At 42.3% G+C, this 27,641-nt stretch overlaps 1 protein-coding gene across 2 annotated transcripts in view; it reads left to right on the top strand.

The window, feature by feature from the left end:
• Nucleotides 1–6,565, top strand: part of LOC126262801 (chondroitin proteoglycan 2-like) — a 39,585-nt gene extending 33,020 nt beyond the window's left edge. Inside the window, exons 1-3 of one of the 2 annotated variants that reach the window (XM_049959628.1) lie at nt 1,520–1,576; nt 2,461–2,540; nt 5,348–6,565. In XM_049959628.1, the coding sequence (XP_049815585.1) occupies nt 1,570–1,576; nt 2,461–2,540; nt 5,348–6,361 (1,101 nt within the window). In that variant the 5' untranslated portion in view covers nt 1,520–1,569 and the 3' untranslated portion in view covers nt 6,362–6,565. Of the gene's footprint in view, nt 1–1,519; nt 1,577–2,460; nt 2,541–5,347 lie in introns of those variants that run through there. The other variant, XM_049959627.1, reaches the window with a different exon arrangement.
• The last annotated feature ends 21,076 nt before the right edge of the window (nt 6,566–27,641 follow it).

Below are 27,641 nucleotides of genomic sequence, written 5' to 3'. Positions count from 1 at the left end.
CGCACGACCACGAGCTGCGGACTTGAATCACTGTCTCAACACGTCATTTTCCTACTGCAGACCAAGCCTGATTCGTTCTGGTAGACGTTTCTGCTTCCTACACGAGACTTAGCATCAGCTTCATTAACTACCAGATATCTATTGCGTCTTGGAATGACAACGTTTGCTTTGTTTCTGCATGTAAAAGCTGTCGCTTATGACTACTTTGTGCACTATATGGAAGTTTCACTTTTGTTATGTGCCATCTACATTGTAGTGTAATTTAATGACGTGCATGGTAGTTAGGAAACCACATGACATGTTTGGTTACACAAATCAATTTTGTCTCATGAGGCGAGACAGTCCTCAGAAAACGTTTCAAAGCTGTTTGCAGGACAGAGGAAAGAGGAACCAAAACATCTGCTACAAAGGAAGCTACGTAATAGACTGAAGGGCTCGCAGGGTAGTGTGTGCTTATCAACTGTCAGACAGCAAAGTAACAAGGAGTGACAAACAGTTAGTATGCAGTTAATTCAGTATTTGTGCTGTGACCGCTGGGCACTGGTGAAGCTTCTACGCAAGTCGCACAGGGTCCGCTCTCGCAACAGGTCAATGTGGTCATAAATGTACTCCATTTGATTATACTATGAGAGCTGTCTTTGTGTCTTCATGCTATCAGTTTCCTCATTTTAGTCTGAGATTAACGTTGTGGTATAGAGCCACAGTCAATTATATTTGCTTAAGTGAAGGGTTCGCCAACATCGTGTTTCCAGCACTGTTGTGCTTAATTTAAGGTACATGATTAGAATTACCTCTCAAATGGTGTTTACCTATGCTTTTGCTTGTAGATCCCGAAGATTATAGTGGAAAATGGTCCAAGCCATTTTAGTTCCCATACACTCATATGCGAGATTCTATGAGGGCGTGCTGAAATGAAATGCCTCCGAATTTTTCAAGCGAAGCATCTTCAAACTGTTTAAATAAAACGAACGTTATTAAGAATCCACAGCTTTGTTTTTCATCTATATTCTTCCTTCGAGGCTAGAGGGTTCCGAATTCACTTTGAAAGTGATGAAGCAGTGCAAGCAGATTTGACGTTGTGGCTCCGTCAACAAAGCCAAATATTCTACAGTGATGGTATTATCAAATTTGTCTCTCGTTGGGAGAAATGTGTTCGTCGACAGGGTGACTATGTTGAGAGATAAATATATAGACATGAGGGAGAAAAACACAGCATGTTAATAACATTTGTTTTATTTAAAATCCCAAGTGTTTTCACACATAGACAATTACTTTCAGTACGCCCTCTTAGAATTTAACACGTCCTGTGACAGGCAAAATTGTAGATGACGTTATCAGGAAATTACACATGTTCTCACCTTGTGCAACAGCAGTTGTCAGTGTCAGATAAGAAATGAATGCATCTGGACGAAAGCGTTGGACACAATGGCAGATTTGTTTCTTATCTGCGACGCTGACGTTCGTGCGGTTGTGTCTGACGAACGAAGATAGCCCGTTGAGGGATTATTTAAGCGGTAGGAATGTAAGTCTAAGCCACCTTTTGCGGACAGTAACGTGACTTGAGCAAACATGAGAGGTAAGATCGAATTGCCGCGATATTGGCTCTTTTTTGACTTTGATATAGCTTCTGCTTGGTTAGAAAATATACCACGTATAAATAAACTTATATTCTCGAATAGAGCTGGTGCCAAAATGTTCACTTGACTGTGTGCTGCGTTGTGTATTGTGGTTTCTCTGGGTAACGTATCTCAAATATTTATTTATAAAGTAAGGGAGTTGATTTATTCTACTGTATGTCTCTAAAGTAACAGCTGAAATAAGTTTCAATATAGCCGACAAAAACAGATACTGAGAACTCTGAAAGCATGTATACGTTTAGGTAACAAGCAAACTTAGAACATCTAAATGCAGTGCGCTTTTTTATCTAAGTATAAAATATTGAAACTAGTAACGGAGACAAGGCCAAGCGACGTTTGTCTCGTGCACAATAGCGATAGCGGGTATTGCGGAATAATTCAAACGATATCTAATGTTTGCTAATTATAATTTGTAACAGACTACGATTACCACTCTATTTTATTACACTGCATGTTCAGTAAGCCCATTGCAAATATTTAACGTCCCGTCGGTCATGATTTCATTAAATTCTTATGCTAGTTGAGTTTATAAAGAGTAGAGAAGTATGCCGAACGTTGAATATAACCAGGAAAACCTTCTACCGAACGATGTTAATTTTATGGGATGTTACAAGTACGAGTACAACTCATTCTGTCACACTGAGAGGAATGTGGGATGAGCATTGAGAATTCCCATCAGTATTATTTATAACGAAAGAGCAAATTGTCGAAATTTCTTAGCTTTGTTTAAAACGAAAATTTCACACAGAGCAACAAACAAATGCATTAAGTGTTAGCAAACTTGTGTTATAAGATGCGTGTTACATCGTGCTTTACTTTTCAGGGTTTTCACTACTTGTGACCGTCGTGCTAGCGGCCTTGGTAGGAAGCAGCAGTACAGCTTCCATCCGAAAGGTGACTGTGGTAAGTGTATCCAGCAACCTGCATAATATGTTGTGTGTTCTTTAGTAAGAAACCTGTCGCTCAGTTAATGTAATCGATTCCACATGTGGGTGTGTGTACAGAATTATTATTCTAATCATTCAGTATGCTAGCCAGCAGTTTACCAGTATTAACGCAGTATTATTTATATTTGCTTTCTCTAAATCCAAACTGCGTAAGTGATAATTGCCGAAGATGAAATAGTTCTGCTAAATTTATTTCATAGAATATTCTCGGTCCGATTGTTTCAGGGAAATAGCTGTTAATTTAAAATAATATCCAAGTTGTGAATTCATTTAAAGGCTGAGTCTAATCTGCTATTATTTGTTATCTTATGGAATACTTCTACAATTATATTCAGTCGTTGAGACGAAAAGAAATTGCGATAAAAGGGTTAATAATCTTTATTTCTAAAGGGTGTTTAGAAATTCGCATTACAACCTTCTACAACTGGTAGACGCGAGTGAACGTGTAATATTTAAAATTGAAACCTATATGTGAAAACATACGTTTACGTGCTACAGCAGTTTGCAAACATGTTGGTAACGTGACCACTTTTACAAATAATTGGTTGGCAGGACCCAGGACATCATTTGTTTCACAATTACACTTATTAATAGCCAAGGAATTTGCTCGTTTACTCGTTCGTGAGTTCTGTTCAACGTGATGCAGTACAGCCTCTTCCTATTCGGATGTGTGGCGTCTCCTTCGTGTAGCACAGTCACGTCAGCTGACGGTGAAGGTACCATTTCACGAAGCCGTTGCGTAATTGTTGCGAAAAGGTTAAGATAAGTTCTGACGTTGTGGAAAACGATCTTGACAAAGGCGACGAGCATCGCTTCCCCTACCGCGAGCTTCGCCATTCAGAAGGATCCATCGATGTAATACGCAAACGTGTACTAAACTACACTGCTCTGTCACAGACATTTGACTGAGGCTCGAACCGGATCAAAGAGGCAGGACAGACGTCAAATGACATCAGCCAATCCGACATTACAGTACACCCCCCCCCCCCCCTCAGCATTACTACCCTGTAGCACACCTACCTAACAAACATGTGTTCAAACAGCTGTAGCAAGGAAATGGTATGTTTCCGAAAATCGGTTCCTATTCATAGATTATGTACTCACTCCCGTCAACAAAAGGTAGAAGTTCGTAATGAGAGTTTACGAACACCCTGTAACGGAGTAAAATATTATAGGAATGGAATGATTATACACTGCAGGAACATGGATGTTGTTACCTCTCACTTAGTTAAGTTCTGTCTTACTGAAAATGGAATTTGAATTTCCAGTCTTAAAAATCATTCATGTTCACAAGATTAAAAAAAAGAAGCTATAATATGTTTTCGCATTTTGTTGGATGTACATTTAGTGACAGTTGTAAGAAAATAACCATGAATTACCGAGTCGGAATTGTCTACAGTATGACATTTGAGATCGAAGTCAGGTTTCGCTGGTATTCTTGTCTTTTATTCTTATGAGAAATCAGTGTCTTGAAGGCTGCTATGTCATACATTCTCGCTATAATATGCTGTGTCCTCTCTCTCGACCATCTTCTCTGGTATCGATCAGCAAGAAAAAAATCTTATATTTTCTTGCAGGCAGTAAGAATATACCACCAAGGTAAGCACTGTGCCTCTGCTACTTAACAAAAAGTTATAAGCTAACAGGCTACACTAATATAATACTGTATTTAGTATTATGAACATTACAGATACAGACTGAAATATTGGTCATATACAGTTGGTGAAACACTAACAGCTGAAGAATTTTCGTAAATGGTTCCATCCTATATACGATAATATTATTTCCGTGAAATAACACTGAACGTAGATCTGTATTTGTATATGATGAACCACAGCTCCACTGAAAGAAATTTCGAAGATAATCAGAGATATTTTCTGAATAGTTTGACGGAAGAGACAAGTATTCTCTGGTGGCACTTTACAGAGTAATACTGTGATTATGATTTATTCTGTCGATTACACAATACACACAGACACCACAGGCGCTTATATACTGATGTTATTGCTGTAGATGCAGGAACATCGTTTTTAGGACTGTTTTCCACTGCATTGAGTGGACCCAATAAAGAGATGCATATCTGGAAACTCTCTGCCAGTAAACGTATCCATAGTAATGTGTATAACTGATAATTTACAGTCAACACTCATGAAAAAACAAAGGTGAATCGGACGCAAGTAGTAAAAATCACGCTTCAGGGCGAATAGTAGGCATTACTTTTATCAACATAAGTATCACTAGTGAATGCACAAAGTTTTCTTTTCAAATAAGTCCCACAGCACTACATCCTATATTTCCATAATGGTGCAAGCAATTTCAGTGCAGTGCAGACACAAAGGTAAACGGAGATAAAAAAAAGAATAAATGAAAAACACCAGTTTGCTTTTGTTCCACAATATTAATTTTATTGTTAACAAGGCCATCTTCAGACATTTACTCAGACTCGTAGGCCGAAAACCGTTCAACAATAAAACTAATATTGTAGAACAAAAGCAAACTGGCGATTCTCATTTATTATAATGGTTGCTCTAGCGAGAACTGACGGAAGGATCTGTCACCATGACAAAAACAAAAAAAATCTGACGAACTGCTATATTTCTTTAGCGATTCTCTGAAAGCCACAAGCCACTGTACCAAAATATTCTGAAAGTAATCCTAGACAAACGAGGAGATATTGACGATAGAAATAACCCTGTGTATTGCTAATAGAATATAATGATAATGAAAATCCAGGAATACTAACAAATATGCAATTTCTTTCAGATGAGTGCAACTTGCAAGGGAGCTTCTGGGCCATTTCCGAACCCGGATAGCTGCAGAAGCTTCCTACAGTGTGAGCCATCAGGTGTCGCAACGGTCATCCCATGCCCAGCAAACCTCGAGTTCAATCCAAATCTGATGGTGTGTGACTTCCCAGAGAGAGCTGGTTGCTCCTCATCACCGTCTCCACCAGCTGACGACGACAATGGAAATGGTGGGGGATCAGATGATAACGGAGGCGCTTCACCAGCTCCACCATCTGGCGACGCCCCCAGCTGTCCCCCATGGAATCCTAATGACGTCACCCAGCTGCCCAATCCGAATGACTGCAGCAGCTTCTACAAGTGTGACGAGAACGGCGTTGCCTGGGTCATTGAATGCCCAGCCGGTCTCGAATACAATGCAGAGCTGAGAGTGTGTGACTACCCAGAAAATGCTGGTTGCTCATCATCTGCACCAAGCAACCCATCTGAGGGGGGTGAAGATAACGGAAATTCTAATGCAGGTGATGATGTGAGTCCAAATCCACCAGCTGGAGATGCTCCTACTTGCCCAGCTTGGAATCCAAACGACGTCACACAGTTGCCCAATCCCAGTGACTGTAGCAGCTTCTACAAATGCGACGAGAATGGTGTGGCTTGGCTCATACCATGCCCAGCTGGACTCGAGTACAATGCGAAGCTGAGGGTATGCGACTACCCAGAGAGTGCTGGTTGCTCATCGTCAGCTGCTCCAAGTAACCCATCTGGCGACGATTCCTCTAATGGCGGTCAAGACAACGGAAATACTGGCTCTGGTAATGGCGAAAGCCCACAGGAACCAGCTGCAGATGCTCCCACATGCCCACCTTGGAACCCGGATGACGTCACCCAATTGCCGAACCCCAGCGACTGTAACAGCTTCTACAAGTGCGACGAGAACGGAGTTGCCTGGTTGATCCCGTGCCCAGCAGGACTGCAGTACAACGCCGAGCTGAGGGTGTGCGATTACCCTTCAAACGCCGGATGTACCGTCTAACATGAATAACCCTCCATTAAGACAATATTTGTGTAATCACCCAGTGTTCAGCCATCAAATGTTTGACTCAAAGCATGTTTGAAGTGTTCTTTGTTGAAATATCTCACCTGTCGGCCTACAAATACTGAGGTTATGATGAAATGTGTTAAGTTCTCTATGGATTACATCTGATAATTGAATGGAATAAAATTATGATGAACAAGACATATTCTTTTCTAACCTTTCCTACTAATTATCCCATCATTTTGTGTGTTAAAATGAAATCTAAATGAAGAAATGAGATAACCTTGATGTAGCTGTATGTCTACGAAATAACGTATGCAGAATTTTGATCTAAGAGCTTATCTCTGTCTATTAAAGAAAATGTCCTGACAGAGCCGCCCAGCCCATACCGAAACATGAAGTTTGAAGAGGGCATCGTTTAGGAAGAGATTTTCCGAAATGCCACCCATTAGAGGGTGAAATAGACTGAAATGGTTTTTGAAAATATCTCCCTAATAACGCAAGTTTGAAGCTAGAACTACGAAAACTGGTATTTGGTTCCTTGATCAGAAATTAATAAATACTTTTTTCATCATTTTTGGGTATTTAAATCATATTTGGGTGAAATAGTGGGTGACAGCTGTTTTTCAAAACAATTCATTATGAAAGTACTATCAAGCCATTTCCAAAGATACATCTATGGAAATTGGTATTTGACTTCTTGGTTAGAAATAAAAATCGTGTTTTTAAGGGTTTTTGGAAAGTATATCTCTAACAGGGTGAAATGGGGGATGAATATATTTATGAGAATATTTCATTATGTGAGCATTTTTAAAAGTAAACCTAAAAAAATGTTTGGTTTCTCAACTGCAAAAATAAAATTAAAGTTTCAGTATTCCTGGAAATTCAAACCGTAATAGGGTGAAATAGGACTTGACTGATTTACTGACTCATCATCGACCAGCCCAAGCTGCTAAGGACAGCAAATTGAAATTTGGACAGGATGCTTATCTTGTACTGCATGAATGATTCAGTAACAGATTGTTCGAAGTTGCATCCCTAAGAGGATGATATGTGGGACGACAGATTTACTGAAAGTATGTCGGGTTTAATTAAATTTTGAAGCCAAAACCACGAAAATTGAACTTTGGTTTCTCAGCCACAAATAAAAAAAAACATACTTCAGAAACTTCAGGAATTCAATCACTAAGACGATTGAGGAGTGGGTGAAAATTTCTTTTGAAAATACATTGTTATGAAAGATAAACTAAGTATTTTTAAAGCTATATTTACGAAAAATGGTATTTGATTTGGAAGTAATTCTGGAAATTGAACCTCCAAGGGGGGAAGAAATAGCGGATGAATTTTTAAAAATATCTTATTAAATAAAAATTTGGACGTTAGAGCTAAGAAAATTTGTATTTGGTTCCCTACTTAGAAATAAAGAATAATGGGTTTCATTGTTTTTCGAAATTTAACGCCTAAGGACGAAATTAGGGGATGAAACTTACTTCGGAGATATTGCATCACGGAATCACTTTCGAAACAAAATCTTCGAAAACCAGTATTTGGTTCCTCGGCTGGAAACAATGAAATATGTGTTTCAGTGTATTTTGGAAATTCAACCTCTTAAGTGGTGAAACAGGGGACGAAAATTTGTATGAAAATATTTAATTATATTAAAACGTATATAAAGCTAAAGCTATGAAAATTGTTGTTTGACTTCTAAGGAAATATAGGTTAGGAAATGAAAGTCTTCATGAAAATATCACCGCTAAAATTCAAAGGGCGGGTTTAAGAGAGACCTCTGACTCCAGCTACCAGAATTGCTTTTTGATCAGAAGTTCATTAGGGGCACCGCCTTAACGTAGCACTGTCCGTGCGGGCGAGGAGGTTTGCGTGCTCCGGATCCGGAGGGCTATGCCGGCGGTAGCGTAGCTACCAGCAGGGTCACCCATGCCGGACAGGCCAAAGGGGAGGAGCCAGACAAAGTGTGTCCCACAACGATCTATCGCTCCCCTTTCCTATCCCAAACCTGTCTTCACCATTTCCTTTTCCTGTGATTCCCTGGTATATGTACAAAAGGGCAGAAAGACCTCTATAGGCGTGGAGAAGCCAATCTACGGGAGAAAACCCCGAATGAAAAATCCTGGTCCTCCAGGTTGGGGGTTGGCGACGGGCTACCAACCCGTCCTGGAAAAAATAATCACCGGTACTAGCATCACAGAAGAGCCTCGGATAGGACTGATCTCTGTAAAACGACCTAAGCAAGAACAAGGACTACGGAAGGAAATACAGCTAGGGACCTGGAATGTCAGAAGCCTATACCAACCTGGGGCAGCAAAATGTGTAGTAAGGGAGGCAGATAAGTATCAAATTGATCTATTGGCCCTGCAAGAAACAAGGTGGACAGAAACCGGAGATACAGAAATGGAAAACTATGTCATATTCCATGGAGCCTCAGAAACAAACCACTCACTAGGAACTGGTTTTACAGTGAAGAAATCACTCTGTACCACTCTCATAGATTTTAAATCAATCAACCCCAGAATCTCACTCCTAACCATAGACACGGGAAAACACAAACTCACATATATAAATTGTCATGCCCCAACCGAAGAAAGCGATGACGTCAAAAAAGATATTTTCTACGAGGAATTAGAAACGGTTTTAGACAATGTACCAAGTGAACATTACAAAATTATCCTTGGAGATTTTAATGCGAAAATAGGGAAAGAAGCAGCCTTCATGGGGACCATCGGAAAGCACAGTTTACGTGATGTGAGCAGTGATAACGCCACTAGGCTGGTTAGCTTTGCGACTGCAAAAGGCTTGTTTATAAGTAGTACTGATTTCGACAGGAAGAGAATATATAAAGGAACCTGGGTGTCTCCAGATGGGAAAACAGTGAACCAAATTCACCACCTAATTGTAGAGAAGAGAATAAAGAAGTGGATACAAAATGTTAGAACGGCAAGAGGTGCGGAATGTGGATCAGACCACTTCCTTGTCAGAGGAAGGATGAAAACAATATGGAGAGCCAGGAAGCACAAAAGAATGCAAAGAGTCACTTGATATGACCATGAGAGTCTGACTGAAGATAATATAAGAAGAACTTTCAAGATAGCATTAACAAGCCGTTTTGAGGCTTTGAATGAAGAGGAAGGAGATACTGTGGTAGATCAGAACTGGAAGGCGATTGCAGAGACCATTAAAGAAACAGCCCAAGAAGTAATCCCAAAGCGAACTAGGGGAAAAAGAGTGTGGTTCAATGAGGAGTGTGAGGGAACTATCAGGGAGAGACAACAGGCCAAACTACTGTGGATACAAAGCAATATGCAAGAAGAAGAAAAATCGAAGTTTGAAGAAACACAACGGCAGACCCAAGCCACATTGTGGAAAGCAAAGAGAAAATATGTTAAAAGTATCATGGAGGAAGCTGAAAAAGACTTTAATGGAAATAGGTATAAAGAACTTTACAGAAAAGTGAAAAGTTTTAAAGGAGGGACATACCATCAACACAGATTCATAAAAGATGCCAGTGGAAGAATGTTAAGAGAAGATCAAAAATTTGGAAGAAGATGGATGGAATACTTCAGAGAATTACTAAACTCTGATGAACCAACCGAACTACTTGAGTTTGATGAACCAGTAACAGTAGACCCAGAATACCCTCCACCCAACATTGAAGAGATAAGGAACCAGATTAAAAACCTTAAGAATGGTAAAAGTCCAGGTGAGGACGGTATTCCTGCTGAACTTCTCAAGGCTGGTGACGAAATCCTCTGTTTCAAAATCCACAAGCTAATCGAGCAAATTTGGGTAAAACATGAAATACCAGAGGAGTGGAAGGGAGCTGTGATATGCCCCATATATAAAAAGAAAGACAAATCCGTATGTGACAACTACAGGGGCATAGCGCTACTCAACACCTGTTATAAGATCTTCACCAACTGCCTGTTAGAACGAATAAAACCTATAGCAACAGACATAGTTGGAGAATACCAAGGAGGTTTCCAGGCAGGGCGATCAACCACGAACCAGATTTTTGTCCTAAAACAGGTCTGTGAAAAAATGTACGAATACGGACGAGAGATACATCTCCTGTTTGTAGACTTCAAGAAGGCTTACGACAGTATACATGCACCTAGCCTGATTAGAACTATGACAGAGTTTGGTATACCAAAGAAGTTGGTCAAACTAGTAGAGGTATGCCTAAATGACACAAAACTTAAGGTTAAGGTAGGCAATCAAATGACAGAAAGCTTCCAAGTTGTAACAGGATTACGCCAAGGAGATGGGCTATCACCTGTCCTCTTCAACCTGATACTTGAGAAAGTAATGCGGGATTTCAACAGAGAAAACATCAAGGGCATTCAAATTGGTAATGAACACATTACATATCTGGCCTATGCAGACGACATTGCACTATTAGCATGCACACAAGAAGATCTGAAGAGAAGTATCCAGACCTTGGAGTTATTGGCAGCTAGGATCGGTCTACAAATTAGCTCTGAAAAGACAGAGTATATGACCATAGGAAGAAAGATCCAGAACTCTCAAGATTTAATTGTGAACAACACCAGGTATAAACATGTGAAAGAGTTCAAATACCTTGGATCATTTTTTACAGAAGTAACATCAACTGAAGCAGAGACTACAGGCACGACTACAGGCGGGAAACAGATACTATCACTCTCTAGACCCTATATTAAAATGTAGAAATGTCTCGCAACAACTAAACCTACGGTTGTATAAGACATTAATAATGCCAGTAGTACTTTATGGTTCTCAAACCTGGAGCACTCGAAAACAAGACCTTAAGCGACTGCTAACATTTGAAAGGAAAGTCCTCAGGAAAATATTTGGACCAGTCAGAGATCAGACTACTGGAGAATGGAGAAGACGCCATAACACTGAATTAGAAGAGCTGTACAAGGAGCCTAACATCGTGGGAGTGATGAGAAGCAAAAGACTGCAATGGGCTGGACATGTTGTTAGAATGGAGGCAACAAGATGGCCCAAAATCACAATTCACTGGATCCCGTCAGGCAGCAGACCAGTGGGAAGACCTAGAAAGAGGTGGATCGATGGAGTGAGAGAAGACCTGTTGCAGCTGGGAGTCACGGAAAACTGGAGACAGATAGCAGAAGACAGAGACGGATGGAGAGCTCTAACTGTGGTGGCTCGCGGTCCTCTGGGCCTGATCGCGTGAAGAATGAAGAAGAAGAAGTACATTAGGAAAGGAATCCGGAAGCTCCGAGGCTACTCCTACAATCATTTCCTTCTACATCCATTTACACATCGCATACCTCTCAAAACAGCACTGCGAATAATATTCCAATGACCTTTCAAGATGTTCGCCACATTCGGATAACGCCACCTCCGTAGTAATTTTGTGTCACAAGCAGCAGTGCTCTCTAACAAAGCACACGAAAGCCAATATAACGATCTTTACTAATTAAAAATGTGAAGAAGTATTGTTTATCTTCTTTTTGTCTGTTTTGTCAAATGGGAAGTGCCTTATTAGACCCAGTGAATGGAGCTGGTACACAATCTAGTGAGCCCCCGTTTACATGGTTATTTCTATTCTGTCAGTAGTGGATCAAATGAAGTGGAATGATCTGGAGCAACAACTGGCGGTGAAACAACCCCAGGCTGTTTACGGGTACCTTACTATTATAGCTATTTAAGAGATGACAATTAATTTCTGGCTTAATGGGTGTAAGATATATTTTTCAAAATAATATTACAAGAAATATTAATAGAAAGTAAAAATTGTACGAGGACTAACATTTGTTTGATAGGTTATCGGACAAATGTAAGACATACATAGAAGATTTGTAAATGTTAGTTCCTCTCAGTCCAGAAAAAAGAAGCTGATATTTGTGTCATCTTTTGTTACATTATTTTCCCACATGCATTCCAGCGAATGTACTCACTTGAGAAGTATCTCGCCATTTACATCTTCACCCACTCATGGCATGCCACCCAACATTATTTTGAGACAAGGAAGGATATCATAAGTCAGTCTGGTCAACGACGAAAGGGTCATACTCCAAATGATATTCTGAAATACTTGACCAATGATGTTGAGATTGCGTTGTTACTAGGTGACTTACATTTTCACAGTTTTGTTACCTGGATGAGCTCGAGTTGTCCAGGCACGTTGGGGATATGTTAGATGATGATCAGTTCAACTTCAGGAAAGGTAGAGGCACTACTGAGGCAGTTCTGATATTGCAGCTGATAATGGAAGCAAGATTGACGAAATCTCGAGACACCTTCATAAGAATTGTCGACCTGGAAAAAGGTGAGAAAAACAGGTGTAAGCTGTAGGGAAAAACAGGCAATACATAACATGTACAAGAATCAAGAGGGAACGAAGAATCGAGAAAGAAGTGTTAGCGCATAACGGGGTGTAAGTCAGGGATGTAGTCATGCGCTCCTACTTTTCGATGTATACATCGATACAGGAAAGACGGAAATAAAAGAAACACTCAAGAGTGGAATTACACTTTAAGATGAAAGGGTAAAAATTATACGACTCACTGGTGGCAATGCTATCCTCAGTGAAAGTGAGGGAGTATTACAGAATCTGTTGAATGGAATGTACGGTCTAAAGAGTACAGAATATGGATTATGAGTAAATAGAAGAAGCAGCAGAAACAGAACAGCAAGAAGTTTAACATCAGAACTGGGGACCAGAAATTTGATGAAGTTAAGGAATTCTGCTACCTAGGCAGCAAAATAACTAATGATGTACGGAGCAAGGTGGACATCAGGAACAGCACTGGCAGAGAGGGCATTCCTGGTCAAGAGAAGGCCACAGTTTGACGGAAAAATTTCTGAGAATGTACACTTGGAGCACTGCATTGTATGGTAATGAAACATGGACTGCGGGAACCCGTACTAAAAGAGAATCGAAGCATTTGAGATGTGGTGCTACAGACGAATGTTGAAAATTAGGTGGACAGGTATGGTATGAGATGGGAAGATTCATAGCAGAATAGGAATACACGGAAAACAATGGCAAGAAGAAGGGACAGGAAGATAGGATGTACGTTACAACATCAGGGAGTAACTTGCATGGTACTAGAGCGAGCAGTAGAGATTAAAAACTACAGTCGAAAACTGACATTACCAATACGTGCAGAAATTAGTTGAGGATATAGGTTGCAAGTGTTACTCCAATGAGAAAATGTTGGTAGTAGAGGAATTCGTGGCGGGCCGCATCAGACTAGTCAGTAGACTGATGACTCAAAAAAGAAAAAGAATACCTTATTCACGATAATTTCGCGCTTTTTTGCAGAATTCGCTTAGTATTCTGTCCCGAATCGATTTTAAAAAATCACAGTATGTTTGATTTCCTGTGTTGTGAATAGCTGATACGGTGTGTTTGCTAGGTCAACTGATCAAAAATCAAATGAGTACTGGTTTGCATCTGTAGTTTCTGAAAAATGTCATATTACGGCCTAGTATATATCGCTTGTATGATCTAAATTTTACAAGCTTTGTGCGAGGTCACAGATGTGTACCTTCTCTAATTAATACCTGGAAAGAGAAGAAGTTACGTTATTTACTACTTCTATAACATGAAGTACATTTCTCCAAAGGTGATTTTCCTTCTTGTCACGAACCTCCAGCGTTATTGTTGCACTACTTTTAAAGACGCACAGAGGATACCGAATTACGCAGTATGACTAACTTTCTGACTGTCTCTGACGTGTGTACTGAAGGCTACTTTTAAAATTTGTACGTTATAAGACATAGGTTCCAGATTACTGGAGGTATAAAGAAACGACGCACCTTACCGTCAGTCACAGATGTATCAGGTGTTATCTAAACAGCAAGAGAACGCGTCCCGAGATCTGTCTGTCGACACATTTCTTTTCCGTGTACAAATATCTTAATCCTGATTTATGCCACAGTTGTTATATGAAGCATAAATCAGGATTTAGATATTTATACAAGGAAAAGAAATAGCTACGACAGCAAAAAGCAGATATTATCTTGAGGAGTATACGACATACACTTCTTCAGGCACGCGTTTTCCACTTGTTAACCCGATTATTTGCTGCTGAATTATAAATACGTAGTATCAAGTCAGTTTAGGTTGTTTTTAAATTCAGATCTCTTCACTTCCATTCATGGACACTATTTCATACATCTTGAAAGGCTTATGATGATGCCAAATACTATGATCCAAAATTTCCAATCTTCTGGTTAACAGAACAATACCTTACTTACTTGCTACATCCTCGACTGAATACGTAATTAGTCAGAAAAAAAATTTCCTGGAGTTTCAAAGAGACAGCAGGGAGCTGTAGCTTCTGGCGGTCACATATACTTCCAAAGTATATAGGACGATACAAAAGGTGCAACAGACCTTTAGGGTTTTAAGATCAGCAGATGGTTATGGAGATTATTGTGTAAGACCGTACGAGGTATTGAATGAGCAACGGGTCGAGGCCAGGTGACTGAAACCGCTGGTGCTTATTAACTAAGAGCTGCTTGGCGCTTCGCTGTTGATAGTGTTACCTCGAAAAGTAAAGTACAATCGTCTGTGATGAGCACCCTGTTTCTATTTCATAGTTTGCTGTGAAACTGGGAGCATTATTAGTGGAAGGAGCTTCCAGACATTCATTTAATATGCGATGCAGCAGCCTGAATTACCAGCAAAAGCTACATGAAGCTGGTAATACCTACCGCGAAAGAGAAAAATCTGCAAGAATATAGGTCGTTCAAGTCACAAGAGTCCAACAAAAAATTGACCGTAGAGTATAATTTGAGATTTTGTTGGATAGTGTGTAAGACGATTCATCAAGTAAACCCTATCAGTGTACGAGTTACAACATTTTTTTATGTGTCGTCTGGAGACTACCCGTCAAAGTACCTTTGGAAAGCAGGCTTCGGACAGTGTAGGGAACTTAGGACTCTAGTTTGGACAGTAATGATGAACATAAATTTACGTCTGCAGCATCTACATCCACACTCTGCAAACCACCTTAGGAAGTCTGGCGCTTTGCGTAAAACTGACCTTCACCTCCATTCTCGTCCCAGCCCCTTGTAGTGGACGGTAAGAAAGATTAAGGGTCAATTGCTGTGTGAGTTCGCATCCCTCCGATTTTACCCTCGTAGCTGTTTCGCTGAATACATTCGCTGACTCTTCTAAGAAGGTGCTGTCTCAGAATTTTCACAGGGTACAACACCGTGATGTGGAACGCTTCTTCCAATGCAATTTTATAAGCATCTCCGTGACTTTATGGCGCTCACGGTGACGAAACACACTGCTATACTTTGCATCTCCCGAATTTCCTATACCTATCTGTAGCAGAAGGATGAGCAGTATTCAAATATTTTCATTCTTCTGTTCAGTCTGCATATATACGTCATAGGGTCTGAGACTTGAGAAGGTTTACGGAACCGTATAGTTTCATTTGATTAAAGCACCTGTGTATGGGTTTCAGTCAGGATCCCCCATTCTGCTCGATGCTGTGTTACTATTCCAATGCAGTTGGAAAGCCGCCCCGTTGTGGCCGAGCGGTTCTAGGCGCTTCAGTTTGGAACTGCGCGACAGCTACGGTCGCAGGTTCGAATCCTGCCTCGGGCATGGATGTGTGTGACGTCCTTAGGTTTGTTAGGTTTAAGTAGTTTTAAGTTCTATGGGGCTGATGACCTCAGATGTTAAGCTCAAAATGGTTCAAATGGCTCTGAGCACTATGGGACTCAACTGCTGAGGTCATAAGTCCCCTAGAACTTAGAACTACTTAAACCTAACTAACCTAAGGACAACACACACATCCATGCCCGAGGCAGGATTCGAACCTGCGACCGTAGCGGTCGCGCGGTTCCAGACGGTAGCGCCAGAACCGCTCGGCCACCAGCGGCCGGCCCAGATGTTAAGTCCCATAGTGCTCAAAGCCATTTGAACCATTTGAATTTTGAACCATTTTTCGATTCTATAACTATAACCAACACTACACAAGCCTCCGCAATATTTTCGAGTTAGGGGCTTCAGTGGGAATTTGGAATGATAACGGATGTGCGCTAGGGTAGATTGTGCAGTTGTGCAAACTCACTGTGCCACCCTGGAACAGTGGCTAAGCGCGTCTGCTTCTTGAGCGAGAGATACAGATTCGAATCCCGGCCTTAGTAGAACTTCAAAACTCGTCGCTTCATTCTGCATATATACTCCTGGAAATTGAAATAAGAACACCGTGAATTCATTGTCCCAGGAAGGGGAAACTTTATTGACACATTCCTGGGGTCAGGTACATCACATGATCACACTGACAGAACCACAAGCACATAGACACAGGCAACAGAGCATGCACAATGTCGGCACTAGTACAGTGTATATCCACCTTTCGCAGCAATGCAGGCTGCTATTCTCCCATGGAGACGATCGTAGAGATGCTGGATGTAGTCCTGTGGAACGGCTTGCCATGCCATTTCCACCTGGCGCCTCAGTTGGACCAGCGTTCGTGCTGGACGTGCAGACCGCGTGAGACGACGCTTCATCCAGTCCCAAACATGCTCAATGGGGGACAGATCCGGAGATCTTGCTGGCCAGGGTAGTTGACTTACACCTTCTAGAGCACGTTGGTGGCACGGGATACATGCGGACGTGCACTGTCCTGTTGGAACAGCAAGTTCCCCTGCCTGTCTAGGAATGGTAGAACGATGGGTTCGATGACGGTTTGGATGTACCGTGCACTATTCAGTGTCCCCTCGACGATCACCAGTGGTGTACGGCCAGTGTAGGAGATCGCTCCCCACACCATGATGCCGGGTGTTGGCCCTGTGTGCCTCGGTCGTATGCAGTCCTGATTGTGGCGCTCACCTGCACGGCGCCAAACACGCATACGACCATCATTGGCACCAAGGCAGAAGCGACTCTCATCGCTGAAGACGACACGTCTCCATTCGTCCCTCCATTCACGCCTGTCGCGACACCACTGGAGGCGGGCTGCACGATGTTGGGGCGTGAGCGGAAGACGGCCTAACGGTGTGCGGGACCGTAGCCCAGCTTCATGGAGACGGTTGCGAATGGTCCTCGCCGATACCCCAGGAGCAACAGTGTCCCTAATTTGCTGGGAAGTGGCGGTGTGGTCCCCTACGGCACTGCGTAGGATCCTACGGTCTTGGCGTGCATCCGTGCGTCGCTGCGGTCCGGTCCCAGGTCGACGGGCACGTGCACCTTCCGCCGACCACTGGCGACAATATCGATGTACTGTGGAGACCTCACGCCCCACGTGTTGAGAAATTCGGCGGTACGTCCACCCGGCCTCCCGCATGCCCACTATACGCCCTCGCTCAAAGTCCGTCAACTGCACATACGGTTCACGTCCACGCTGTCGCGGCATGCTACCGGTGTTAAAGACTGAGATGGAGCTCCGTATGCCACGGCAAACTGGCTGACACTGACGGCGGCGGTGCACAAATGCTGCGCAGCTAGCGCCATTCGACGGCCAACACCGCGGGTCCTGGTGTGTCCGCTGTGCCGTGCGTGTGATCATTGCTTGTACAGCCCTCTCGCAGTGCCCGGAGCAAGTATGGTGGGTCTGACACACCGGTGTCAATGTGTTCTTTTTCCATTTCCAGTAGTGTATATTCATATATGGGTCGAAATAGCATTTTGCAAGCTATTATCTTCACAGATGGACTACACTTCATGTCGATTCTTCTCATGGATCTCATTCTGGCACGCGCATTTACTACCACCAGTTGCATTCCCGTGTCCCATTTTAAAACGCTCCGTACGCATATTCCTTTCGTGAATACGAGTGCCTGAAGTGATTTTTCGGCAATTTTGCAGTCGCGCAGTCACTGGCCTTTCAGTCTATTGATGCTTAATAATTTATATTTAAATTGAAGGTGAAGAGCCAAACGCTCCAAAAAACCTCCATCCTTTACAGATTTCGCTGCAGCTCTGCAGTTCACTAGAATATTCTGGCCCAGCAATTTCTTCGGTACCATAGGCGTGAACAGACTTTTGTAGCTTTGGGTGATATATATACAGGGTGATTATAATTATAGTTTAACTTTCAAACTGCAGTAGAAACAACACCACTGATTAGATTGAGGTTAAATTGCAACGGAATATTATCGGAGAAGGGGGAAAACGTATGGCATAAGAAAAAAAAATAGTGTGAAAATAGATCAATAGATCTCGCTGAATGTGTCAGAATATGTAAATGAATACAATTTCAATGCGCACGACCCACTCAAGTTGTTATAAACACGCCGGGTACACGGCTTTTCCTCCTTTCGCGTCTACGACGTTCGCCATGACTGTCTCACAAACCCGTGAGCGTAGTGCGTAAAATCCTACGTAACATTCTTCTTTGCTATCCATTCAAAATTACCCATGTGCACGGGTTGCTTCGTTTTGACCTTCCAGCAAGAGAGACCTTTGCTTTAGAATTTCTTGCTCGCATGGAAATGGACTATGATTGGCCATGGAAGATTTTGTGAGCAGACGCAGTCCACTCCCATCTGACAGGATATGTCAGTACAGGGTATGGTCGAATATGGGCAACGGAAACCCACACGCAGATCAACCAGTACCACTTCATCCTGAAAAGTCACTTTTTGGTGTGGGTTTACGGCAGCATTTATCATAGGGCCATATTTTTTCGAAGAGACAGTTCCATCCGGACCTGCTACCTGTACCGTCACTGATAAGTTCTGTGAGTGTCTTTTGCACAACCACGGCGTTCCACCGCTCCGACAGCGTGGATGTGGGGATGAGATCAGTTTTATGCAAGATGGTGCACCTCCGGAAATTGCAAATCCAGTTAAGCAGCTGCTGAATTGCCATTGCGGAAATGCAAGAATTATCAGCCGCCATTTCCCTACACCCTGGCCGTTCCGATCACTTGATCGTAATCCGTGTGACTTCTGGCTGTGGGGTTATCTCAAAGATGTTGTATTCAGTGTTCCGATTGCAAACTTAGCTGAACTGAAGGCAATCATTGCGCAACAGATTCTGAACGTGACCCCGGAAACACTTCGATCAGTTGTGGAACATGCTGTTTCTCGATTTCTACTTGCTGCACAAAACGGTGGACAGCGTATTGAACACGTTTTGCGCACGTCACGCGGAAATTAATAATCCGATTTGATTTTGATTGATGTTTTTTATGCGGTTTTTGACCTCAAGACTATTATAAACCGCTGTGATTGATGCTTTTTATACGGTTTTTGGCCTCGGAACAAGTAAAAAGCGATGTGATTGATGCTTTTCATGCGGTTTTGGCCTCAGGACAATTAAAAATCGATTTTTCCCCATCTGATGAGATATGAGCTTGCCATGGTGGATGGGCTTACGTAACTAACAGTATCACACCTGTACACCCATGCACGCTGAGTGGTACAGTGTGTTTGACGTCAGACGCACCTTAGGCATAGTTGTACGATTCGTTTATCATTTGTAGTCAACCACTATTAAATTATGATGCTTATAGCACCATCCATTGCTACAGTTCGTAACTATTGTATTTAGTACCAAGAGCTGATTAATTAGAACATTAATGATCTGGTACAAACGAGAAAGGAAAGGCAGTATAATAGCGGAACAAATTTTCAAACGACAACCAGTATCTTAGTGCAATACTACTGCCTATATTTACGAACAAAGAGCCGACCGAGTAAAACTCTGAGTTCCACGGATCCACGGATCCACGGTGCGTCGCACAAGTTACTGAGTGGTGCCGATGAAGCTGAGGCAGAAGAGGACAGTCAGGTCACAAGCGGTCGCCCGACACGAATGTTGCCAACCAACCGACAGGATGTCGGCCTGCTGCTTATAGTCGACGGTGCCCTCCCTGTGAAGTACTCCGGTATCTTCGTTCTGCGCAGGCCCTCCTTGGGCAGCTCGTGGCTTCGGCCGCTCGGACCTCGTGACCATCCATGGTTGGGACGCTACCGCCTATCCCCAAACTTCGTGTCTCTCTCTCGGGCTAACGAACGCCATATATACAGGGTGGTCCATTGAAAGTGAGCGGGCCAAATATCTCACGAAATAAGCATCAAACGAAAAAACTACAAAGAACGAAACTCGTCTAGCTTGAAGGGGGACACCAGATGGCGCTATGGTTGGCCCGCTAGATGGTGCTGTCATAGATCAAACGGTTATCAATTGCGTTTGTTTTTAAATAGGAACCTCCATTTTTATCACATATTCGTTTAGTACGTAAAGAAATACCAATGTTTTAGTTGGACCACTTTTTTCGCTTTGTGATAGATGTCGCTGTCAAAACGTATAAGTACGTGATGTCACGTAACATTCTGCCAGTGCGGGCGGTATTTGCTTCGTGATATGTTACCCATGTTAAAATGGACCGTTTACCAATTGCGGAAAAGGTCGATATCGTTTTGATGTATGGATATTGTGATCAAAGTGACCATCGGGCGTGTGCTATGTATGCTGCTCGGTATCCTGGACGACATCATCCAAGTTGAAAGAAATGGTTGAAAAGGCTCTCAGCACTATGGGACTTATCATACATCATCCAAGTGTCCGGACCGTTCGCCGGATAGTTACGTTACTTAAGGAAACAGGGAGTGTTCAGCCACATGTGAAACGTCAACCACGACCTGCAACAAATGATGATGCCCAAGTAGGTGTTTTACCTGCTGTCGTTGCTAATCCGCACATCAGTAGCAGACAAATTGCGCGAGAATCGGGAATCTCAAAAACGTCGGTGTTGAGAATGCTACATCAAAATGCTGCACCCGTACCATATTTCTGTGCACCAGGAATTGCATGGCGACGACTTTGAACGTCGTGTACAGTTCTGCTGTACAGTTCTGCCACTGGGGACAAGAGAAATTACGGGACGATGACAGATTTTTTGCACGCGTTCTATATAGCGACGAAGCGTCATTCACCAACGGCGGTATCGTAAATCGGCATAATATGCACTGTTGGGCAACGGAAAATCCACGATGGCTGCGACAAGTGGAACATCAGCGACCTTGGCGGGTTAATGTATGGTGCGGCATTATTGGAGGAAGTATAATTGGCCCCCATTTTATCGATGGCAATCTAAATGGTGCAAGGTATGCAGATTTCCTACGTAATGTTCTACTGATGTTACTACAAGATCTTTCCCTGCATGACAGAATGGCGATGTACTTCCAATATGATGGATGTCCGGCACATAGCTCGCGTTCTTGAAGCGGTACTGAATAGCATATTTCATGACAGGTGGATTGGTCGTCGAAGCACCATACCATGGCCCGCACGTTCACCGGACCTGACGTCCCCGGATTTCTTTCTGTAGGGTAAGTTGAAGGATATTTGCTATCGTGATCCACCGACAACGCCTGACAACATGCGTCAGCGCGTTGTCAATGCGTGTACGAACATTACGGAAGGCGAACTACTCGCTTTTGAGAGGAATGTCGTTACACTTATTGCCAAATGCATTGAGGTTGACGGACATCATTTTGAGCATTTATTGAATTGATTTGGTATTCCCAGGTAATCACGCTGTAACAGCATGCGTTCTCAGAAACGATAAGTTCACAAAGTTACATGTATCACATTGGAGAAACCGAAATTAAATGTTCAAACGTACCTACGTTCTGTATTTTAATCGAAAAACGCTACCTGTTACCAACTATTCGTCTAAAATTGTGAGCCATATGTTTGTGACTATTACAGCGCCATCTATCACAAAGCGAAAAAAGTGGTCCCACTAAAATATTCATATTTCTTTACGTACTACACGAATATGTAATAAAAATGGTTGTTTAAAAAAAAACACAGTTGATATCCGTTTGACCTATGACAGCGCCATCTAGTATGCCAACCATTACGTCATCTGGTTTCCCACTTCAAGCTTACGAGTTCCATTCCTTGTAGGACACAACCCACAGATACCAGCTTTTCCTCACAGATACTGGCAATGGGGCCGCAAGAGGGATAGTCGATGTTACACCTGAGCCAGTGAGCCAGACAGAATAGCCTACTAATTTGCGCCACAGCTCTAAGGCCACAAGCAAATACGAAGATAGTTCGATATTGAAGGAAAAAAAGTAAAGGGATTTACATGTTGATAAAATGGATAAACGTAATACTTGCATGAAAAGAAGAAGAAGACGATGATAGCGATGATGACGGTGATGGAATTGATTATGATGATAGTATCACACCTACGAAAATATACGCCGTGACGAGATGAATTTCTTGTTGAAATTCAAAATTTAAGGCCCATCAGCGGAGGAGATCTGTAAAACGTTGTAGGTTTTTCGAAGTTCCAATGCGCACCCTGGTTCTCTACTAACTGAAGTAAAATTCCATTTCCACGTGCTCCCGTGCTGAGGGGTAAAGTCGCATATTTAGAAATATCGACCGCAATTGGCTGTTGTCGGCTGATATCGTTCGCTATTGCTCTCACCAGATCTTCTTTAGCAGTGGAGTTCAAATATCAATCAGATTCGTAAAAGAGTGCTTTCGAATAAAATTACCGTCGTGTTTACTGATCTCAAGAGCCTTTCTGTACAACCTCTCACAATATTTGCTTCTTGTCTCAGTGTCTTAGTTTTATCAAATCTACACTTACATCTAAATCTATACGGACACTCTTCAAATCACATTTATTGCCTGGCAGAGTGTCCATTCCAACCTCTTACAGCGCGCTGAGTAAACGAACACCTATATCTTCCGTGGGAGCTCTGAGTTTCCTTATTTTATTATAGTGGTCATTTCTCCCTATGTAGGTCGGTGTCAACAAAATAATTTCGCATTCGGAGGAGAAGGTTTGTGATTGAAATATCGTGAGAAGATTCCAATCCAACGAAAAAGGCCTTGTTCTAAATCTGTCCGATCCAAATCCTGTATCATATCAATGACACTGTGAGATGCCCGATTAACCCGCAGGACAGGACAGGTAGTTTAAATTGTGGAAAGGGGCCAAAATAAGGGGCTGTCAGTTACACTCTAACATACAACTTTATTATTTGATCAACCATTACAAGAGTCCAAAAATATTTTTTTTAAACACACAGCTTTAATCTTTGGGCCTAATTACCGGCTGAAAGCCACTTTAATTTAAAAACGGATGAAGGCCAACAACTTAAAACGCAATCACAATCAGAAATTTAAAAGGCAAGCCTTATCTTACAACAGTTCTTTATTTGGACTGAAGGCCCAAAGAATCCGAGATTTTCAGAGCAAACAATTTGAATTCAAGAATGGCTGAAAGCCCAACACATAAATCTAATTTTTTTTTACGTAAGACATTTCTTAATTAGGCAGAACTCAACCAAAACAGAAAAAAGGTAAAGCCTTAAATTAAAACAGTTATTTAGTTAGGCTGAAGGCCCAAAGAATCAGATACTTCAAGAGCAAACATATTAAATTCAATCGGCTCAATGCCTAACACTTAAAACTCCATAAGATTATTTTTTTAAATACCATAGGCCTTACGTGAAACAGTTCTTTGAACTAGGCTGAAGGCTTTAAGAGCAAAACAAATCAAACTCGAAATCGACTGAAGGCCAAATACTTAAAATACAACAAAATTAAAATGTTTAAAATGCCAAAGGTCCTAGGTGAAACAGTTCTTGAAATTAGGCTGAAGGCCTAAAGAATCTTACGATTTAAGGGCAAAAGAACTTTAATATAAAAAAATGGCTAGAAGCCATCCAAGTACAAACAACAAGAACAAATAAAAAAAGGCAGTACACACAAGGTTGTTCAGATTTTCGAGGGTCGCCCTGGAATTCAAACACTACCGCTCGCTTATGTGAGACATTTAGTCGGACCAACCATTCACGATCCGACGACAACCCAACGAACCTACAGTCAAAGGACCCACCTTTGTGGTGAATAAGTTTTTAATTGCCGAGATCTGGTTCAACGCTACTGTTATTGGCCGGTTTCTACATGTCTTACCTGTCGAAGCCTTTCAATAGTAACAATTTTGCACTCGACCTTGGCTATAAAAAGTTTCTTTAAAGTTCTCGTTTCGCGTTATGAGAAACTTCAATAGAATGCTATGGTCCAGTGGCTGCAAAGCATGTCCCATAACAACTGATCTCTCTTTCTCTCTCCTCTTAAAATTGTTGTTGTAGTCTTTTACTCGTTTCTCGAACGTTCGTGTAGTAGTACTAACGCACACGTCTTCACAACTACGTAGACTCCTGTAAATCCCTGCTTTTCCCAGTAGTATCCTTAGTTGACATTAAATGTTCATGTATCTACCGGGTGATTTAGTAGAGTGTATATATAAGCGGTGTGTTCAACATTTGTCCTGTGTTGTCAGAAACTTCTCTGATGAACGCTAGGAACGTCTTGGATTTCACCCACGTCTGTATAACACTTTAGGCTTTCTGTGGCTGTCTTAATGCTTTCTTTACCTCAGAGGACGAATATTCAGAGCAATGCATTGAACAGCTATCTCAAGTCCGCATAGGAGTAGTTCCGGTTCAGAATTTTTTCCAGCCTGAACAGTCGTCTTGCTGAATGCCCTTTCGAAAGTAAAAGCTCAGAAGTCATAAGCGTATGTTTAAATTTACACTAGTTTCCATCTTCATTCAAGTGCAAGTTGAAACTTCTTAAGCAAACGGTATTTTGCATACAAGAGTAGTAGCTCACATTAGTATCGATCATCTTAAGAAACGCCAATCATTCCATTAAGAGCAGGAATAGTTCTTCTGTTATCAGTTAGGAGCAGATAACCCAGCGTGAAAATGAACCTTCTTACTCCAAGTGCTTCTGGTAACTGACATGACCGAGTTACGCAATTTTAAAACCAGTAGACGACGGATATTAAGCCATTCATCACACGAAATCTAAAGTTTTTAGCTTTTCCCATGAAAATCGGAATCAAAAGAAGATACAGGGAAGTGCTGCACATTTAACGATTACGTTAAATTAATTACTCGAAAGCTAAATATGGTCTCATACCGCGGCAGTGAACACTGAAACAAGTGCTGTAATTATCCACTGCTGGTAAGGTGGAAGTTTCCAGTGGTCATGGTTTGTTGTCGCCTCATTAAAACTTGTTAACGGGTGTCGTATATGTATAAACACCGTGTACATGTTGCCTTGAGCGGTTGTATAACACAGCAGCCACGCGGGGTAACCGTGCGGTCTCGGGCGTCTCGTCACGGTTCGCGCGGCTACCGCCGTCGGAAGTTCGAGTCCTCCCTCGGGCATGGGTGTGTTTGTTGTCCTTATCGTTAGTTGAAGTTAAATTAAGTAGTACGTAAGCCCAGGGACCGATGACCTCAGCAGTTTCGTCACATAGCCCTTACCACAAATTTCCAATAACATAGCAGCGTCGCTGTTTCTAAGGAACACTCTGGGTTGGGTTGGGTTGTTTGGGGGAAGAGACCAAACAGCGAGGTCATCGGTCTCATGGGATTAGGGAAGGACGGGAAAGGAACTTGGCCGTGCCCTTTCAAAGGAACTATCCCGGCATTTGCTTGGAGCGATTTAGGGAAATCACGGAAAACCTAAATCAGAATGGCCGAACGCGGGATTGAACCGTCGTCCTCCCGAATGCGAGGCCAATGTGCTAACCACTGCGCCACCTCGCTCGGTGAACACTCTTGGCATCGTGACGTCATTTCAAAGCAGCTTCGACGAATGAATGGGGACGACGAAGTACAAATTAGCATAGTAGCATTTACTCGTGTAGTTTTTAGTCTTGCACTAGACTATAGCCTGAAGGATATTATTTCGTTTATTTATTCATTGAGAGAAAGGAAAGGACGCTAAAGATTTGAAATAGAATAAGATGGGAAGTACCTAATGCCGACACATAGACCATTCTCTGCGCTTAGAAGCAATGAGAGTGCTGAGCTCAGAATCCCCATCGGAATTTCGGATCAGTATCCTCAGTGGTACGTACCATAACTGCAGAAATGTTTGGTACTTGACCTAGGACAGTGCTACAAAATATGGTGTAGTGTAATGGTATGATAAGCTAAGAAATGACGAGGTTCTCCGGAGAATCTGTGAGGAAAACACTGACAAGAAGAACGGATGGGATGGTAGGAAGTCCGTAAAGACATCCATGGTACGTCAGGGACCTACAGAGTTAAAACATTGTAGTAGAAAGCAGAGATTGGAATACATTCAGCAGACAACTGAGGACATAAGTTGTGGTTAGTACTGTAGGATGAAGAGGCTGGCAAAACTCAAATAAAAATAAGGAAATAAATGAAAGAAATAAAAATAAACTAAAATGAGAAAATAAAAAATACAGTATTGTGACTGTTTCTAGGATATCCAATAGCAGATGGTTCGAACAGGTGAGAGATCAGACGAACATGCCGGCTGGAGTAACATTTCAACACCACCACTGTTGAGATAGATTAAGACTCCACCATGTGGTCCTACTTTATTCTGTTGACAGATAACATGACAGAGGCATTTACACCCGGCTTGGCCGGCCATGTGGCCGAGCGATTCTAGGCGCTACAGTCTGGAACCGCGCGACCGCTACGGTCGCAGGTTCGAATCCTGCCTCGGGCATGGTTGTGTGTGATGTCCATAGGTTAGTTAGGTTTAAGTAGTTCTAAGTTCTAGGGGACTGATGACCTCAGATGTTAGGTCCCATAGTGCTCAGGGCCATTTGAACCATTTGAACACCCGGCTAAGTCATCGGCCTTCAGTCAACAGGGATCTAATGGTTGTTGTCAGAATTAACGAGTGTGTGAACGTGAGGTGACTGAGCTGTGTACCCAATGGGAAGATCACGCTAGGCGTCGCTATTGACGATGAGTAATTCTATATGGAAATGTTCTTTCCCCTCAGAGCTTCCACAGGTGTTTGTGTCAACCGTGATACTGTACGCAGAGAAGGGCCTTATCTGAGAATATGACGTGTTGCGAATCCTCCGTCCACTGTTGCACGTGTGCGCACTGCAGCCGGACCTCCTCTCTCCTCTGCAGTGTCAAGGCAATCTGCAGCAATGGTAGCCATTCTGACACTCAGTGGTGGCTCAAATGGCGCCACATTGACTGTGAGGAGATAATCAAAGACAAAAGACGTACCACGAAAGAATCATCCGAATGGGCGGAAATGATAACTACTTCAGTAAAATTGGAAGGTTTACTCAAGAGAAAGAGCTCAAAAATTATTCAAGTCAATTACGTGTTGGTCCACTCTGGCCCTTGTGTAGCCAGTTACTCAGCTTGGCATTGGATGAGCGCCTGAGACATACGTGCCAAATCCAGTCCAATTGGCGATTTGAATAGTCAAATCGCGAGTTGATCGTTGGGCCCGGCCCATAGTGCTTCAGCGTACTTAACTGGGGAAAGATTCGTCGAT

This window comes from Schistocerca nitens, chromosome 6 (genome assembly GCF_023898315.1).
Source record: "Schistocerca nitens isolate TAMUIC-IGC-003100 chromosome 6, iqSchNite1.1, whole genome shotgun sequence".
NCBI lineage: Eukaryota > Metazoa > Arthropoda > Insecta > Orthoptera > Acrididae > Schistocerca > Schistocerca nitens.
Note: the sequence above shows the minus strand (reverse complement) of the source record. Positions and strands in the feature narration are given on the sequence as shown.